Below are 19,456 nucleotides of genomic sequence, written 5' to 3'. Positions count from 1 at the left end.
CATTAAGCATAATTATGTCATTAAGCATCATAATCATCATATTTATTGTTAAAATTTTTGGATTGTTTGCTATCTCCATTAGTGTTTTGTTTTTTGTTAGGCATTTTGAAAATAAACAACGTTAGACTTTTCATTAGTTTAAGTGTCACTTAGAAGTTAATCGCTCCACCAGTTGCTATAAAAGTTTAGTAGCAGTTTTTAGCTTGTCTCTCTTACAAGTGGGGCCCACCTTGAGCTGATCCACACCCCCTCCCTCTCTCTCAGCTGGACAGAGCAAAGGCAATAGCCCCCTCTTCTCCCTCAAGCCCTCTCTCCATTCTTTTCAGAAGATCTCACCCAAGGAGCAAGAAACGAGGTTTGCATGTCACTCTATGATATTCTCTACCTTTCTAGCTCCCCATCCATATAATTCTTCCTCACATGCATGAAGGTTTGGAGGTTTTCCAATTCAAATTCGTTACCTCACTTTCTCTGAAATTTCAGCAGCTGAGTCATCCTCTCCGCCGAGCTTTTCCTTCGATTTCTCCTTCAACAAAGGTCACAAACTTAGGCAAGGGACTTTGGGTAAATACCCTAGGGTTTCCTTGATAACATTGCAAGTTTTAGCTCAGTTTTGGTTGAATTTGTGGACAACAATGGAAGATTAGCAAAAGCAATATCGTGTTCTTGAGGCATTAGAGATGAAAAGAAGGTTTGGATCAGATAGCTAGTAAATCGAGGGTGTAGAGTGAGTGTATTAGGTTTATAACCAATTTATTAGTGTCATTGCATGTTTATGTGGTTTATATTTTAACATGCAAGTTGATTCGATTGACGAATCATTGTGAACAATTGTTTTGCAAAAATCTAAAGACTTCGAAAATCCGGAGAGTTCGAAGAATTATGCAAAGACTCCAGAAAAATCTGGAGAGTCCAAAGAATTATGCGTTGACTCCGAAAAATTATGCGGAGACTTCGAAAATATCCAGAGAGTCCAAAGATTTGTTTGGAGACTCGAACTCATGTAACTTTTTGCCAATGTTTAGATCGCAAACTTTCATTGTTTCTTTGTATGTTTTGTACGTTTAGCTTGTTGTTAGGATGCATCCACTACTGATATGCATCATGCAGCATATTTCATTGCATCTCTTTCATGCTCATCATTGCACGTGTTATTCTTTAGTGAACGAAGGACCGGAGGGTGATGTGGGTGTGATCGAGGGCAATCCGGAGATTGTTTCTGTTGCTTGTGAAGCTAATCAACAAGACAAGCATCTAAGCATTTTCATCCCATTACTTTGGATCATATATTGTGTCAATTGATAAGTTATGCCCTATGTATATTTGCATGTTAATGAGTCTTACATCGGATTTTGGGTTAGATCTTATTTGTTGCATTACTCTCCTTTGACATTGTTTATCGTTTGATCCTTTGTAACCTAGGATGTTCACGTCAAGTAATGGTCTAACTTAAAATGAATATGTTACGCTTAGCATAGCTTAGGTCGTCGGTAGAAGTCAAACGGTGGTTCGACCATCGTTCGCGAGCTTATGACTTACTATATTTCACAAAGATAATAATGATGGAGAATGATGGGAAGTATGAAGTAGTGAGGATGAGGCGAGGTTCGGGTGGGCAATAGGGATGACTTGAGAAGGGAATCTCGGAGGCTATAGGCCCACTTGAATCGATTAAGCATCGTCCGTTATTACAGTTGGCTCTAGCACTTATCCGTACTTACCACGTACCTGTATATGAGACGGATGAGCCGAATACCTTATGTAGCTGTGATCTTTTGGCGTGCAAGTCTCGGATGTTGTTGGTATAATAGGCTTGGAAAGGGTGTCTAGTTTGCTCCGATAATAGTTCTAGATGACCTCCACATGTCGAGGCGCATGTCCAAACGGTTATGGCTTATTTAGGAAAGGTTGACATGAATACCCCTTGCGTGGACCTGTTTGGTCATGCGAGCCAAATGATCCTCAAGTCATGTGGATAAAAAGGTACTCTCCTGCAGGGTATATAAAACAATTCAAATTGTTGCGCTCTCGGTTATGAGCACGCTTTTGTCCATTTGCAGCAGCCATAGAGTTTCTGTTTGTGATCATGATGGTATGATGGGAGATGGATAGTGATGTTGATGATGAGTGGTTTGGTTCGTATTACAGTTACAGTTATATTGATGATCTCAGGATAGAAGGTTGCTCATGGTTAGATGTAGATACTTACACTTGAGTCGAAATTGCATTTGCTTCAAAACTTACTTGACCTTGAGGCCGAGTTTTTGCTAATTATCCAAATTGCATTCTTCTTAGAGTCAGGCTATTTATAAGTGTCTACTATAGATTAAGTCTTATGAGTACCTTCATACTCACGTGCTTTGTTTGCTTTTTAGGTGAGGAAGAATTAGTTTTTGACTACTTTACGCCCGTCGATGTTGGCGACGGGTAGGAGTAGTGCCTACTACTCATGTGTGGATATTTTGGGGTGGCGCCTTAGGGAAAACGACACAACCCACCTTTTGTAGTTATGTACTTTCCACTGCGTAGATACTCTATCAGTGTTTGGATTATTTATTTTGTTGTAAAGTTTAATTTGAGTAAAGACTTGTTACTTATTTTAATTACTCACTCTTTATATATCTTGTGATGATGTGCTTGTTGTAAAGGTGTGTGTTCCGATCCTGAAAGAAAAACAATGCCAGGACTATCGGGGCGATATTCCAATTAGTCATGAGAGTTGTGATTATACAAATGATCGACTTAATGACTAATTGAAATATTATATGGATGGTTCCTCACAGTGCAGCATTAGAGCTTGGTTTAATAAAATAGCCTAAAAATGCTTAGGATGGGTTCATAAAAAATTTTCAACCTCACTAAGACAACCCACTTAAGTTTTATCTTTAGGTCCTGAGTATTTATTCTATTTATTCCTCATCTTATCTTAGAGCTAATCGTACCTCTTCTTATTGTTAACATGCCTAAATTTGATCTCTAACTCATCTCTTTCTTAATGGGTTAAGGATGGTCGCTGTTATGTTAGTAATGGCTACTCATATTGAGCGCGTGGAAGGTTTTCCCACACTTCTCCCTGAAATGCTTTGGTGTGCTAACTTCGCCTATGCGCCGGAGTATACAGTGTATGCGGGAGGAATTGGACCAGATTTGGTGGACTACTTGGCGACCATAGACATTCAAGCAAGAATCATTGAAGGCGGGGCCAATCCCCACTACTTCAAGGCGACGGGGACTTCGAAAGAAATGACAGTCCAAGCTATGGCGTACAAGGTAATGGCTGCACTTCGTGATGAACTGCCAGTTCTCTGTGGATGGTCGTTCATCTATTTTCCAATTCAGGGCAACAATGTCAAATACTTCGAAGATGTCCTGGATGCGGTCCCACTTAATGAGCACCGCATGGTAGAATTAGTTCGCTCCTTAGACCAATCCTATCGTTGTGTGGTGGCTGAGTTGTGGGAGACGCGTAGGCGCTACAATAAGTTGCAGCATGCGCCGTAGATTGGTGAATCGCGAGGTGTTGTATGGTGAGGGCCATATGACGCCGTATGGCATAGCACCTTACACTCACCGCTTTCTGGTGGTGCAAGGCACACAGTTACCTCGTCCCCGTGGCTGAGGCGCAAGAGCATCCGTTGGGTTGCAAGTGCTATAGTTTCACAACTCGGGTTGCACGAGCGAAGTGCTGTTGGGCGAGTCACAGCACCCTGAGGCCATTGATGATACGGGCTCCCCTCAACATCATCTCTTAGATGAATTTCTAGAGGACTTTGTTTGGGATCCGTATCGTGGGTGGTTTTAAGTTGGTGGTGCTTTATTTATGTAATAGGGCGTAGTTTATTTCGTGAACTTTTAGATGATTAAGTTAGCTATATTATACCCTATGTATGAGATTTATATGTTGTACCTTTAGGTTGTATGAGTATTATGACTGTCTAATAGGTCTTTCAATTCTGTTGATTGTGGTTTATTATTCTGTCATTTTACTCATATTGCTTGGGCTACACCACAACGCTTCCACATGGAACCAGCATCGTCATCTCTGCCACCACGGTTGCGGTACATGCCACTCCTAGTTTTCGCTCGGGTGCTTCAGTTCTAGGTTCGTCACTACCAATGGTATCACTCTAGATTGTATCTTTCAAGTCAACTATATTGTGATGTAGGGTATTTGATATAGTTGTACCATGCAACAGTTCCACCCTCATTCGACGCAGCGTCTGACTCATCGCACTCATTGACGGATGACTGGTTGACGGAGCTGGCCGACGAGGAGGGCCCGTCACAGACAATGGGGGCATCTCCACCGACTCAGTCATTGCAAGATGACCCTGCCACCCCTGCTAACGCTGCACTGCCTCAGCACCCTCCGCGCGACCCCTTGACATACTCCATCGACCACGTACGTCACAGAGCAGCATGCCAACAGAGGGCGCCGGGCATGCCCAAGAAGCGCGCCTATGGCCATGACGACGCCCCTTGACCACGTCTTTAGACCGTACTTGTACATGTTTATGTTATTTCTATTATGTGTTTGGCATGACATGTATGATGTTTATATCGTTACTATGTTATTAGCTATGGTTTTATTACATGTGTTCTCGTTCCATCCTAAAACGTAGCATCGTGCAAACAAAATACTATATTATATGACACAACAGAGCTTTATGCATGAAATGACCACACATCTGTCGTGAATTAGGCTTTAGACATGAAGTGACCACATGACTCATCTTTAACCATGAAATGACATCACCTCTGTCTTGACTCAGGCTTTAGAAATGACCAGGATTTATCATTCTACCAATACATTTTTTCTAGCCCAATGCTTTCATAGGATTCCCTACCTTCTATGCAGAGACAATAATAACTCCTTCCTGAACTGTTGCGAAATGAAATGACCACACCAAGCAATAGCTTTCACAGGAAATCTCTGCCAAGCATCAATGCCACAACTTTTTCAGCTTTTACAAAGAATCCTATGCTCCAGCCCCATCCAAGCCCATGCAATCAGTCCATGCATCAGCCCCCAGCCACTATAAATAACCCCACCCTCATCTATAGATAAACCACTCCATCCTTAGCTCTCTCAACTCTGCAATGTCTTCCTCATGTTCACCAAGCCCACCGAAGAAACACTAGGGCATTTTCATCCCACAGGGTGTCAAACCGCATATGTGCTTCTATAGCGACACTTGTAGAATTCGTGAGTCCCAAGATATCTCCTACACCTATGATCTATGCTTTTTCATGTGTGCCAACTAACAGTACGACAAGTCTCAATAGGGACCATACGACTACCCACCAGTATAGCGACATAGATCACTCATATGGACCTTTCCATACGATTTCATACACTCTCTTACTAATATCCCTTCTTGTTTATTTTGTCTAATCTCCTCCACCTATCTGCGACTTCATGCAATGGCTTGACATGGAGGAAAATAAGCACCAAAAGCGGTGGATGGACATAGAGATGTCGTAGAGAAGGGAAGCTTACAAACGTGGGAGTACGAGCAATATCAGAAGGAACTACAGATGAAACGGTATGAGGAGCACATCAGGAACGCCGCGAAGGAGCGGGCTGCGGCTCAAGCATGCGAAGCAGAGAGGAAAAGGAAGTGGGAGAAGACCCGTCGCGCTAAGGAGTGAGATGCCCTGAAAAAGGGCAAATATTCTACGTGCACTCAACAGAGAGCATCTATTGTAACCCAGTCTATTTTTATTCCCTAAGGCATATTACATTTACCAGTGACACACTATTAGGTTAGTCTTTAAATATACCGTATATGCCAACATTTATTGTCGTCATTTCTTTATGGTTATAATCCATTCACGTAACAATGATAAACCCCATATCCCATATAATGTTTACCGCCGTATATAACCTCCGTGCCGGGTACTATGATAATTATAATTCATAACTACTATTGTTCAAAAATTTAGATTTTGTATCCTCCCAACGCCACTTCACTGAAAAATTACTCACACAATTTTACATCAACTAAATAAAAAAATATCGACAAAATTACATTGAATCAATATTAGAAAAAAAATAAACCATTTCGTGATACCGTTTGGACAACTTTTTTAACTTATTTTATATGATCCACATTGAGTTCTGCACGTGCCTCATTAAATACGTGATATTCTCCTAATTATTAATAAAAATCTTTCAATAAATACATTATATTCTCCTAATTATTAATAAAAATCAATTTAAAAAGATAGTCGTCAAGCTTTCGACAAATAGAGTGTCGATAGGCCTATCGACATTTCATTTGCTGACAGCTCTGTCAGCTATCCATTACCATGACACCCTTGTCGGTGTCTACCGAATGCTTGTCGGCACACGGAATGCCGATAGACCTTTGGTCCGCATTCCGCGTGCCGACAGGCCCTTAGACCCAGTGCCACATAGCCTGAGAAGTCTACTACAACATGGAGTCTCTCGTCGGTATTACACATGTCGACAGATAACTATTCTTGCAATTTTTTAAATTTGACTATTATTTTACAATTTTCTAATAAAATAATATTATTTAAAAAAATTCAACTTCTTGACATCAGGGACCCCATATGGTTAATTCATAATCTCCCACTTAACAATGACAAGAGTCACGGTTGGGCGTAATACAGAGTATTACACAAAAAGGAAATCCTGACACTCCTTTGAGAGACTTGAAGCGCTCTTGTTAAGGATCTCAACCAGGCAGTCGGGAGAAGAATTCGGGCAGGACCCTTTCATTTACCACCACACCATGCTTGTTGAAGTAAACATCATTAACCGTACTTTCCAGGTCCAGCACATCATTCATCGACATTGCGATGTACTCATTAAGGTTATTGGTGGTTCCATCTAAAACAGGAAGGAATGAAACATAAAAGAAAGAGTCATGTGCTATGGTGGGCGCGTAAGAATACAAGCAAGGAACGGAAATTCTCATGTTCAAACTAACTGCAGACAAAAGATTTCATATAAATCCATCAGACCTCCCAAAAGAGACTTAGTTGAATTTCCTAGAAGCCTGTTAGTACTCATTACTACCAACTACATTCAATTGCATAAATTTTGTGCATGACTTCAACTTATCTTTTAGACAACCGCGTAAGACGGTGCAAGGAATTCATTTATAAAAGCAGTGCGTTGTGTGACTTTATATACGTGCGTGACTTCAACTTATCTTTCTGAGTCTTTTAGGCAACTCAGAGACTAAGACAGTGCAAGGAATTCATTTCTAAAAATAAAAAACTTGATAGCGCAATGAATTGTTAAAAAGAATTTGATTATGACATAAATCCAATACCTTCTGCCACAATTGGTTCATATGTTGGGGGTAACTGAATCCAATTCCCCATGGGGTCCTTCATGTGGCTTCTATCTGATGCAAACGATCGAAGAAACACAGGAGTGTGAATCACACGGAAAAGCCTGTTAACAATATATGGAAGAACATTAGAAAGCTCTTCATAACAAAAAAAAAAAGGTATCATGTGTGCCCTAGTATATTTCACGTAGAGATATGCCCCCTCCCTGACAATTTAGATGCACAGAGACGCAATGGAGTAGTTTTGATCTGCCTTGGAGAGGAATATAAGTAGTGACTAGCCAGATGGCAATAAGCATAAACTATGCTACCCACCTTTGGTCAAGACAAACATGGTGACCTTCACAAAAGGAAAGAAAAAGACAACAACTTCAATCCAGTATGTAAACAGACAACTTCCATTCCATCAATATAATGTGGAAACATGATTTCATAACCTTGCATGCACACAATCATGGTGTGCTAGCAGTCGAGCACTAATATTCTAATTATACATATGGATACACCTATATATCATTGAGGGCTTACTAAAACATGCAAAAAGATTCATCTTACTCTAAAATTCCAAATCTTCAAATAGAGTCCGTGCTAACAGATCGCATGTAAAAACAGCAGCATGCTGTTGATTGTGTAACATATACAAGGAATGTTTTAGATATATTTCAGAAGGCATCCCATGTAGTTGTTTCATCTATGCGCATCATAAACTTGTGTCACAAAACAAATAAAGAATTACACCAGTAGCACCAAAAGTAACAGAGTATTTACCTTTGATATATAGAATCACCAAACGACAGTGGTCGAATCGCATTAGAAACATACTGGAGGAATGGGCAAGGAAAAGGAAGATCGGAGTCCAAGTCCCAAACAAGGTCAAAAACTTCTCCTTTGCTTCGCCTAGACTTCCATATGCACATCAAAGAAGTAGGTACCATGAAATGATACACAATGCACTGCTTTTATGTCGGCAGTACATAATAAGCAAAAGCAAAATACCACACTAATCTAATTTGACTTTACCTGGATGCATATCACATGATAATCCCAGCAGATAAATCCATCATCAAAATTACTTGCTTTCTGATGCCAGAGAGGAACCTGGTGAAGGAAATGAAATGTAACATATACCCACAAGATAGATCTGCAGACATGGGGGAAAGAGCGATCCTAACTAAAAGAAAATGAGATCTACAACAATAGAAAAAATATACAATAAAATCACCTTTTTTTCCTCATTTGATATGAAAACGACATAAAGGTCAGCACCCGCAGGATCAGCGTCTCCAATTCTAATTAGTTCCTTACATAGCAAGTAAACATTTTCTTCGCTACATGGTGGAAATGAAACCCAGCTGTTACTCCATGAAAACAAATGGGAAAAAATACTTCCTTTTCTCACTGGATTATTGATGATAAAACGAGTAAAATATACTGAAACAAGAGGAGGAACAGCAAGCATTGAACACAAATGAATATAAGAAACATAAATTAAACACAAGTATATGTGTTACACTTTATGCATGATGGATTGGTATAGGTGCTTTATGCAATATGAAAAATAGTAATTTTAGTTGGACCCCAATATGTACATGCTAAATCAGAATGTCTACTGCATAACTTGGAAAGATTTGCTAAAGAAACTAAATCAATGTACAAGAGGGAAAGAGCAACTACACTGAACTAACTTTTAAATTAACAAGTTATCCTATTTTCAAATACTTCTAACTTAATGATAATCAACTGAAGATTGACATGCTGCATGTATTAGTAAGAAGTATAAAGTTTCATTTCCAATCTCAGGAGTGAGTCACATATGCTTTGGGAGTTGTGCTGGAATTATTTGGTTGCCTCTACATTTTTATTTTCTTTCCTTTTCCTTTTCTTTGGAAACATGTTACTTTCATTAAACCAAAGTAGAAGCCAAGTCAGTTTCTACCACTGATGCTACAAATGATGGAATAGAGTCTGGCCGTAACATTGTAGAGCCATTTGATCGACCATTTGAATCCCAGGAAGGAATAAAGCACCATGGTTTACAACAAATTACCAGGGAATTTATGGTAGGGCTGTCAACTGTCGGTTGCCATGTACTAGTTGTCTCAAACCTTTATGGACATGGACAATGTAGAGCGATACAGGCAGGCAGTAGTATGAAAAGTTGCAAAAGTAAGGCATTCTTTTAATACTAAACTTTTCAAACCTCAATTTCGATCTATTGTAGACGAAAACGTAGGTTACTTCCTCTATTACTAACTAAACTCCATTCAAACAACATCCTGCGAAGTAGAGATCTGTTGGGTTCACTTGCTTCTATCATACCAAATCATTCTATAACCACTACTGATACATCTTTCACAATTGTCATTAGCGTAATGCTTTGATGGTTGACTATACTACAAACAAGAAAAATGATGCATCGTAAGGCTGCAATGATTCTGTGTCTACATCCCTATAGTATGCAAATGCAGCCAGCCTTATCCTAACCTCAACTCTTTGCTGGATATTACAGAAAACAACGCTTCATCAAGGTGCACCATGAGATAATGCAACTAAATTTCCAAAGTCCTAACTTCATGTAAGTTTATACTCAGTTTATTATCACAGAAATAAAACCACACAAAATGATTGTGCTAATTTCCACAGAAAAAAAATACATGACACAAAATGAAGTTTTTATGTGCATGTATGGATAAACTCTAGGCCAGGCCGAGGGGTAGGGGTTGCATTATAGTTTGCATTTTCATCTAACATACCATGGACACACTCTCAAGATTCAGATGTGATCCCCTCTATTCAGTACAATCCCCATAGGCAAACAAGTGGACATGCAAGAGTGGCCCTTCTAAGTTCTAGCAAACAACTCTGTACAGCAAATTGTTACCTCCTACTCATAATCCTTCCACGATTAGAACGGGAAGTAAGGTTCCAGCACAGGGGGAAGAATTCCTGACGGGAACCATGCTTGGCCGAATCTGATGTGAGCAACTACGGATCTAGAACACGAGCACAAATGGATTGGTTACCGCTTACCAGTAGCACGGCGTGTGGGTGAACGAGGAGGCATCGACAGGTGGATCGCTCAGCGCCGCTGAATGGGAAGGAGGAGTCAAAGGAGAGGGGTCTACGCCGCCGGCAGCTCGGCCGTCGGCCATGGAGAGGCGTGGTCGTCGAGGTCAGAGACGGCGACGGGGTCGGATGGAAAAGACTTCCGGAAGCACGCGGAGTCCATGGCCGATCTGCTGGCCTTGTATTGTAACGCTTGTGGTCCAGTAGCTTGTTGGGCCGCAGTAGGCCTTGCAGTGCGACGTTTCGCGAACATTTTTATTCGTGCGTGACAGGTCCTAATCTGACACCCTATATTGCAGTAGTTCCTACATATCACATATAATATTATTTTATTTCTCACATAAAGAAAATAAAACATGATGCTAAAGATAATACTTAATTAATAAAGTAATAGTGTTCTATGATACCCAACATTACGATAATGTACTATTGATTTCTTATATAACATGAATCTAACGAAAATAGCATCTTCACAATAACATCCTATCTTTGTATACAATGCTCTTAGTAACTGAAAGCGAAGTTTTTTTGTCCAACATCCCTGACCGTTAGGTGCACATCTAACAGCCCGTCATCATCCCTGACCGAACAATCCAATTGTACGTGTTCCTCGCTTTCTCTAACAACGCGCGGGCTTATCTATCATGTTTATCTTCGGTTATCAAGAAGACATAATAAACAAAAATTTCCATCTTACATTTGCAGAATGAGCAAATAGAGAAAATGGATTATAGATGATGAATGTAACAATTGAAAAGCAATGGAAATGTAAACAAAAATGAATGCAAAGTCATAAAAGACTTATCTTGGCTAAATAAAATGTTCATAGCTTGCAGGAATAAAAGTATTAAGATTAATTTTGACACCTACAAAACCATGCATATGGAAGAACCTCTGGGCAACCTGTACTCAGATACTAGCTCTAAAGTGTCCTGTATCTTGCAGCCTCACAACATAAGAATGTAGATATAGACGAAAGAAATTCAAAAATGATTAGTCATGTAGAAAGCCGCAAAAAAAATAAGATAAATGAAAGAATTAATAAACAATAGGGTGAAGATATTGATACACATTCTTCAGGCAAAATAGTAATCAGAAGTTATTTTATCCTCCCCTCCAAATCCACAGACTACATAAGACAAAAGAATGAACGTGTTACAGGAAAACTGCTTATGTGCCTAAATCAAAATACAAGCTTTGCAAGCCTCACATAGATATTCTTCCCTACCTGCTATTTTTAATACAACATAAATCAACACACTATTTGTTTTTGAGAAGAACAAAGTATCAAATCAGTTTAACTAGTTAGCTAAAATTTGGTTTATCATTCAGTAAGACAAATGAAGTCCAAAGTATCCTCAGGCTTCGTCCAGATATAAATTACCTTAATGGTTGAGGTCAATAATTCATCATTTTCTCCGTCTGGACGTATGGTGCAACCTGGCCATCTAACTTAGGATTGTAGCTCCAGAATTGAAGGCAATTAAAATGTTAGCACTTCCAAATATTATCCTGTTAGTTTCAACATCTCAAGGACTATCAGACCATCATGAACCAAAAATAACATGCAAGTAATAAACATAAAAATAGCATAATCAAATATCATTGATATTGATCTATCAAGCAAGAAGAACTATCAGATTATGGAGAGAAGAATAGATATCGTTGTCTAATAGAAGCAACAGCATGTGAAAAAAAAAGAACTATCCAATGTTCGACCATGAAGCGAGAAGGCAAAAAACATAGTTGTAGCATCTAGGCCCCTAAGAAAAAGGTAATGGTTTCGGTGATTAATGACAACCATATCACTGTGACTAACATTTCAGCTTTTAAGAAACAAAGAAAGACTTAATTGTCAATGGTGACTTTACACTCTTGCCCATTAAAAGAGTTATGTGATAATCAAAGGACCGGAACGTAAAGGATAAGGATCTTCTAGATCTAAGTGTCACAAGGAGATGAAGGATACTTAGAGTAGTATAGGTTCTTTTTATTCTTAGTCTTTTGACCGTACTATAAAGAAGGGCTAAGAGTTATAGCTTGACTTAGGAGAGTCTAGACATAGTCGATGCACACTTGTGACTTTCCATTACTAGGTTAACCTCAGAAAATCATTGGTTTCGAATCTCGTAGGTAGAACTCAAAATTGCTCTGAAATAGATAAAATCAACAAAATTTCAGTTCACCGGATGATCCTCTGATGTCAAAGTGAGTACGCCGGAGCAAATTCCTAAGAGTTCTTACTTGAAAAATTGATGAAGAGCACGCCGGATAGTCCGGCGTTCTAAAGGCGAAATCACCGGATAAATAGATGGCTATGAAGTCCAGAAGTAATTCTACACACAGGATAGTCCAGCGTAGCAAAGATGATCACCGGATAAATTTTTACAGAGAGGTTGTAAACTATCATCTGGCCCATTTTAATGCATCGGATGATCCGCTGTAGGCCAGGATTAATCACCGGAGGTTTAACGGCTAATGGAACAGTTAACGGCTATTTTGTCAGATATATTAGCACCGGATATTCCGGTGTGAAGGGTGTTATTCACACTGGACCTTCCGGCATTAAGAAAAATTCTGGGTTGTTAGGTAACGGCTAATTTTCGATCCTTTGCCTATAAATACCCACTCATTTGGACCTCTCTCGTGCCCTTGCGACCCTGTAGCAGCTCATACACTTGGTGTGTCATTTAAAAGCAAGAGAGAGAGCACTTGTGTCCATTCTAAGTTCTTAGTTGAGGATTAAGGACTTCCTTGAGTGCTTGAAGAGTAACAAATGTGCATCTAGCTGTTGTCTAGGCTTGGTCTTTGTCAAGTGAAGCTTGAGGCTTGTTACTCTTGGTGGTTGGCAACACCTAGATGGTCTTGGTGATCGGAGGATTTCTCGGTGAGCTCTTGGAGGAATTGTGGGAGCCTCGGAAAAAGAGGGTGTACTTGGTTTGATACCCGCCAATCCGGAGATGGAGAAGGGGTAATCAAGAGGGAGCACTTGAGCCTTGGTGACTCAAGGGGGAGCGACATCTTTGGTGGATGCTCCAACGAGGACTATGGGGAAGTGCCAACTTCTCGAAACCTCGGGAAAAAAATCGGTGTTGTCTTTTCCAACTCTTTACTTTCTTGCATCTTATTTTGAGCTTTGTTATTATTGCAAGTTCTTCTTAGGAATTATCTTTCTTAGTTAATCCTTACTTGGTTAGCTATCTTGTGCTAGTTAAAATTCCTTACTTGCGTTTCTTTTAAGTTTTATTTGGTCAAGCGGTAGTTAATTAAAAAAAATTAATATCCCAATTCACCCCCCCTCTTGGGCTATTCGATCCTTTCAATTGGTATCAAAGCCACGTTCTCTTGATAGGCTTAAAATCCCAGAGAAATGGCCCCGGGGAGCGGAAGTAGCGTGCCAAGGTTCGAGGGAAAGAACTTTGCCTGTTAGAAAGTTCGCATGGCGAGCTATCTTGAGGCGATTTCCCCCGAGTGTTGGCAAGCAACCTCCGTTGGGTTTGATCAACCTTTTACCGAGCAAGAAGTTAGATGGAATGCTAAGGCTAAGAATGCTATATTTGAGGGAATTAGTGAAGAAGTTTTCTCTAGAGTTAGAAGTAAGGAATTTGCTCATGACATTTGGGTTGCTCTTTGTAAAATTCATGAGGGATCTAGGAGAATTCGTGAAGAAAGATATCATGTACTTATGAATGCTCTAAATCAATTCAAGATGCTTCCAAATGAATTATGCAATGACATGTATTCTCATATGAACATGCTTGTGGAAGAAATCAATTCTCTTGAACTCACTCAATTGTCCGATGGAGATGTTATTCGTAGGATCTTGATGGTGCTTCCCAAGCCACAATACAACATTGTCATCTCTCTTCTTCATGAAAGGGACATCAATGACATGACCATCACCGATGCCGTTGAAAAGATATGTGCTCATGAGATGTTCTTATTTGGAGATCATGAATCTTCATCCAAGAAAAACCTTGCTCTCAAAGCAAAGATGGTTGACAACAAGAAGAAGAAGATCAAGCTTCTATCATCATCAAGTGAAAGTGATGAAGATGACGATAATGATGAAGATGATGATGATGACTCTGACACCGAGCTTGCTCTTCTCATGAGAAGAACCACAAGGATGATCTCTAAGTTTCAAAAGAAGGGCTACAACTATGATCCCAAGAAGAACAAATTTCGTCCGAAGAAATTTGACAAGTTCGGAGGTGGAGATAAGAAGAAGTGCTACAATTGTGGTAATCTTGGTCACATATCATATGATTGCCCTCATCCTGACAAGAGAAACAAGAACAAGTCCAAGAAGCTTGATGCAAGTGAGGATGAGGACAAGTACAAGAAGAAGGATCAAGACAAAAAGAAGAAGAAGCTCTTTAACAAGAGAGGTGGAGGACGTAAGGCCTACATTGTTGGTGAATGGGTCTCCGGTGAGAGCTCAAGTGATGACTCAAGTGATAATGATGACAACAACTTCGCGGGTCTTGCAATTGTTAATGATGATCCACCTCTACCTTCACCACCTATGTGCCTCATGGAAAAAGGTAACAACAAGGTGAGTAGTGAGGAAGATGATAGTAGTGATGATAATGGTCTTTCTCCTAATGACCTATCTAAGCTAAATGACTATGCTACCATTAGCAAAAGGCAAAAGGCTAAAATCAAGTTGCTTGAAAATGTTAATTCCATGCTTAGTTCTAAACATGATGAATTGCTCACTAAACACAATAATTTGCTTGAAAAACATGATGAAGTAGTTGAATCTAACAAGTCTCTCAAAGCAAGTAACTATAAGCTAAAGCTTGAGCATGATGGCCTAATATACAAACACCAAGAACTTGAGTATGCCTATAATACCATTGATCGTAGCTTGGATAAATTGGTTGATAATGATGTAGTTAAGGTCAATGTATCTACCTCTTGTGATGATCTTCTTGATATATCATGTGATATTACATCATCATCTAAGACTAACCATGCAAGGGAGCAAAAGCTTGAAAGTGAGATTGCTAGTCTCAAATCTTGTGTGGCCCGGTTGACTATGGGGGAGTACAAGCACAAGAAAATCCTCATGAAGAATGCTTTGCACTACAACAAGAAAGGACTTGGATGGTTCCCCAACCCGGTAAAAAGGGTCATAAAGACACCTAAGATCAAGAATTGTTTCATCAAGGAAGTTGGTTCATATTACCAACATTGTCAGGTCACCGGACACCACACAAGGGAGTATCCAATTCCTATTAAACATTTTCCTATTTTGCCTTCTAAATACAAGTCCACATTTAATGATCATCATTTTCTATTGCATAAGCTTAAAAATGGTAAAATTATGGTAAAATTCATTGGAACTCAAGCTAAGGGCAAACTTCCTAGGCAACTTTGGGTGCCTAAATCTCTTGTATCTCACATGAAAGGTACCAAACTTGGTTGGGTACCTAAACAAAAAGCTTGATCACATGTGTGTAGGTGAACTACAAAGTCGGTGGAAAATATTGGGTGCTTGATAGCTGATGTACACAACATATGACTGGCAATGTAACGATGTTCACATCTCTAGAAGATGAAGTGGATAATCATAAAGTCACTTTTGGTGATAACTCTAATGCAAATTTGGTAGGTTTGGGTAAGGTGGCTATCTCAAAAGATCTCTCTATTTCCAATGTTCTTTTAGTAGAATCACTTAGCTTCAATCTACTCTCCGTAGCTCAACTATGTGATTTGGGTTTCACATGCTTGTTTAGTGATGTTGATGTTATCATAACTAGTAAAAAGCATAATGACCTAATATTCAAAGGGTTTAGACATGGGCATATCTATCTTGTGGATTTTTCCTCTAATGAAGCTAGCTTGACTACATGCCTCTTCACCAAGACATCTACGGGTTGGCTTTGGCATCGCCGGCTTGCACACATTGGGATGAGCCAACTCAAGAAGGTATTCAAGAATGGGAAGGTGGTTGGTGTGAAGGATGTGGTTTTCGAGAAGGACAAGTTGTGTAGTACGTGTCAAGCCGGAAAACAAGTTGCAAGTCCTCATCCATACAAGTCCATGATGTCTACGTCAAGACCCTTAGAACTTCTACACATGGACCTCGTCGGACCAACTACCTACAAAAGTCTTGATGGTAATTTATATTGTCTTGTCATTGTTGATGATTATACAAGATATACTTGGACTTTCTTTTTAGATGATAAAGGCAAGACCGTTGAAATCTTCAAGAAGTTCGCAAAGAGGGCTCAAAACGAGTTTGAGTCCACACTTGTGAAGATCCAGAGTGACAATGGGACATAGTTCAAGACACTCAAATTGAAGATTTTTGTGAAGAAAGAGGTATCAAACATGAATTTTCATCAACCTACACACCTCAGCAAAATGGCGTAGTAGAGAGGAAGAACAAGACCTTGATTACACTTGCAAGAGCAATGTTAGATGAGTATGGTACCCCGGAGAAGTTTTGGGCGGAAGCAATCAATACGGCGTGCCATGCTTCTAACCGAGTCTACCTCCATCGACTATTGAAAAAGACGCCATACGAGCTTCTCATTGGGAGAAAACCCAATGTCTCCTACTTCCAGGTGTTCGGGTGTAAGTGTTTTATCTACAAGAAAAAGGAACGCCTAGGCAAGTTTGAAAAACGTTGTGATATTGGTTTTTTTGTTGGCTATGCATCAAACTCCAAAGCATATCGAGTATTCAACAATGCCACCGGCTTTGTTGAAGAAATTTGTGATGTGGAGTTTGATGAATCTAATGGCTCCTAAGGAGAAGATATTTCTTATGTGATGTGGGTGATGAACCCTTGAGATATGCAATGAAGAATATGGCAATTGGGGATATCAAGCCTAAGGAGGACGATGAAGATGTACCCTCTACTTCAATACCGCACACCTCAATGGCACCCCAAGTTGATAAAGATGAAGACAAAGATGATCAACCACTTCCATCACATGACATCCATATCTCTCAAGACGAAGCTCAAGCTCAAGCTCAAGATGTTGGACCACCACAAAATACACCTCAACAACCACAAGTGAAGCATACACATATTTCCAAGGATCACCCGATTGACTTGATCATTGGGAGTTCATCTAGGGGAGTACAAACTCGCTCTCGTCAGTGTGCTTCATTTTGTGAACATTACTTGTTTGTCTCTTGTTCAGAACCCACACATGTAGATGAGGCTCTCAAGGATCCGAATTGGGTGTTGGCAATGCAAGAAGAACTTAACAACTTCACCCGCAATGAGGTATGGATACTCGAAGAGAGGCCTGAAGATAAGAATGTGATTGGAACCAAGTGGGTCTTCCGTAACAAGCAAGATGAACATGGTGTGGTGGTACGCAACAAGGCAAGACTTGTCGCTCAAGGTTTTGCACAAGTTGAAGGTTTGGATTTTGGGGAAACATTTGCTCCAGTGGCAAGGCTTGAAGCCATCCGTATCCTTCTTGCATTCGCTTCACATCATAACATTAAACTTTATCAAATGGATGTGAAAAGTGCATTATTAAATGGCCTTATTAATGAACTCGTATATGTTGAACAACCTCCCGATTTCGAAGATCCTAGATATCCTAATCATGTTTATAGGTTGGTCAAGACGCTTTATGGACTCAAGCAAGCCCCACGAGCTTGGTATGAACGCCTACGTGACTTCCTCATCAACCAAGGATTCAATATCGGAAGGGTGGACACCACATTGTTCACAAAAATCATCGACAATGAGCTCTTCTTGTGTCAAATTTATGTTGATGATATAATATTTGGTTCAACTAACAAAGAGTTTTGCAAGGAATTTGGTGACATGATGTCTAAGGAGTTCGAGATGTCGATGATTGGCGAGCTAAATTATTTTCTTGGATTCCAAATCAAGCAATTGAAGGAAGGGACATTCATCCATCAAGAGAAGTACACGAGGGATATCCTCAAGAAGTTTAAGATGGAAGAGTGCAAGCCAATCAAGACCCCCATGCCTACAAATGGACATCTCGACTTGGATGAAACGGGTAAATCGATTGACCAAAAACTCTATCGTTCTATGATTGGGTCACTCCTTTATCTTACCGCATCTAGGCCTGATATAATGTTTAGTGTATGCATGTGCGCTCGTTTTCAAGCTAATCCTAAGGAATCTCATCTTGGTGCGGTAAAAAGAATCCTTAGATACCTAAAGCATACACCTAGCATAGGCTTGTGGTACCCAAAAGGCGCTAGTTTCGTACTCCTTGGATACTCGGATTCGGACTTTGCCGGATGCCGTGTGGATCGCAAGAGTACTTCAGGTGGGTGCCACTTGCTAGGGGCGATCCCTAGTCTCTTGGAGTTCTAAGAAGCAAAACTCAATAGCCTTGTCCACAGCTGAAGCAGAATACATTGCCGCCGGAGCATGTTGTGCTTAAATCCTCTATATGAAGCAAACCTTGTTAGATTTTGGTGTTCGTCTAGAGAAGGTTCCACTCCTTTGTGATAATGAGAGTGCCGTAAAAATTGCTAACAATCCCGTTCAACAGTCTCGCACAAAGCACATTGATATCCGTCATCATTTTTTAAGAGACCATGTGGCTAACAATGATATCTCCCTTAGTAGTGTTCGATCGGAAGATCAATTGGCGGATATCTTCACTAAACCTCTAGATGAAGCCACTTTTAGTAGATTGCAAAATGAACTAAATGTGATCCATGCTTCTAATGTTATGTGATACCTTGTCATATAGATGCACTCACGTTTACTTTCATTAATGAACCTTGCATTGGCGGTAGAGAGATCACAAAGGAGAATATCACTCTTTGAGATGGTTGTTCACTCTTGATGTGAGCATACAACTCTATAAGTGTGCTTAAATTAATATAAGTGCTTAATGCCGATTGAGTCATATCCTATCGAATTTAAAGTCTTAATCTTTAAGTTCATAGGAAATATGGCTCAAACATTTCCATTTGAGTTTCATCTCTTACTCTTTGGATCTTATTTGTCTATTTCAAAAATTATACATATAGTAAAGCCTTTTGGCAAATATTTGCAAAGGAGTGTTTGAGACGGTAAAGATTTCACTCAAACTGGT

The 19,456-nt window shown here is 39.8% G+C and overlaps 1 protein-coding gene across 1 annotated transcript; it reads right to left on the bottom strand.

The window, feature by feature from the left end:
- Positions 1-6,435: 6,435 nt before the first annotated feature.
- On the bottom strand, positions 6,436-10,624 carry LOC133928809 (protein N-terminal glutamine amidohydrolase-like). Its single transcript, XM_062375298.1, has 6 exons — positions 10,359-10,624; positions 8,551-8,656; positions 8,349-8,426; positions 8,097-8,230; positions 7,308-7,432; positions 6,436-6,859 (listed from the first exon to the last, which is right to left on the bottom strand). The coding sequence occupies exons 1-6, from the start codon at positions 10,478-10,480 to the stop codon at positions 6,705-6,707; spliced, it is 720 nt and encodes a 239-aa protein (XP_062231282.1). The 5' UTR covers positions 10,481-10,624; the 3' UTR covers positions 6,436-6,704.
- Between the last annotated feature and the right edge of the window lie 8,832 nt (positions 10,625-19,456).

Source organism: Phragmites australis, chromosome 9 (assembly GCF_958298935.1).
Source record: "Phragmites australis chromosome 9, lpPhrAust1.1, whole genome shotgun sequence".
Classification (NCBI taxonomy): Eukaryota; Viridiplantae; Streptophyta; class Magnoliopsida; order Poales; family Poaceae; genus Phragmites; species Phragmites australis.
Note: the sequence above shows the minus strand (reverse complement) of the source record. Positions and strands in the feature narration are given on the sequence as shown.

Bases quoted from the DNA above. Each gene is read 5' to 3' on its own strand.
- LOC133928809 (XM_062375298.1), bottom strand. From the start codon at position 10,480: ATGGCCGACGGCCGAGCTGCCGGCGGCGTAGACCCCTCTCCTTTGACT. The intron at 8,427-8,550 runs GTGATTTTATTG...TTCCTTCACCAG, and splicing joins TATCAAATGAGGAAAAAAAG to GTTCCTCTCTGGCATCAGAA. The intron at 7,433-8,096 runs GTAAATACTCTG...TATTGTTAACAG, and splicing joins GGTGATTCTATATATCAAAG to GCTTTTCCGTGTGATTCACA.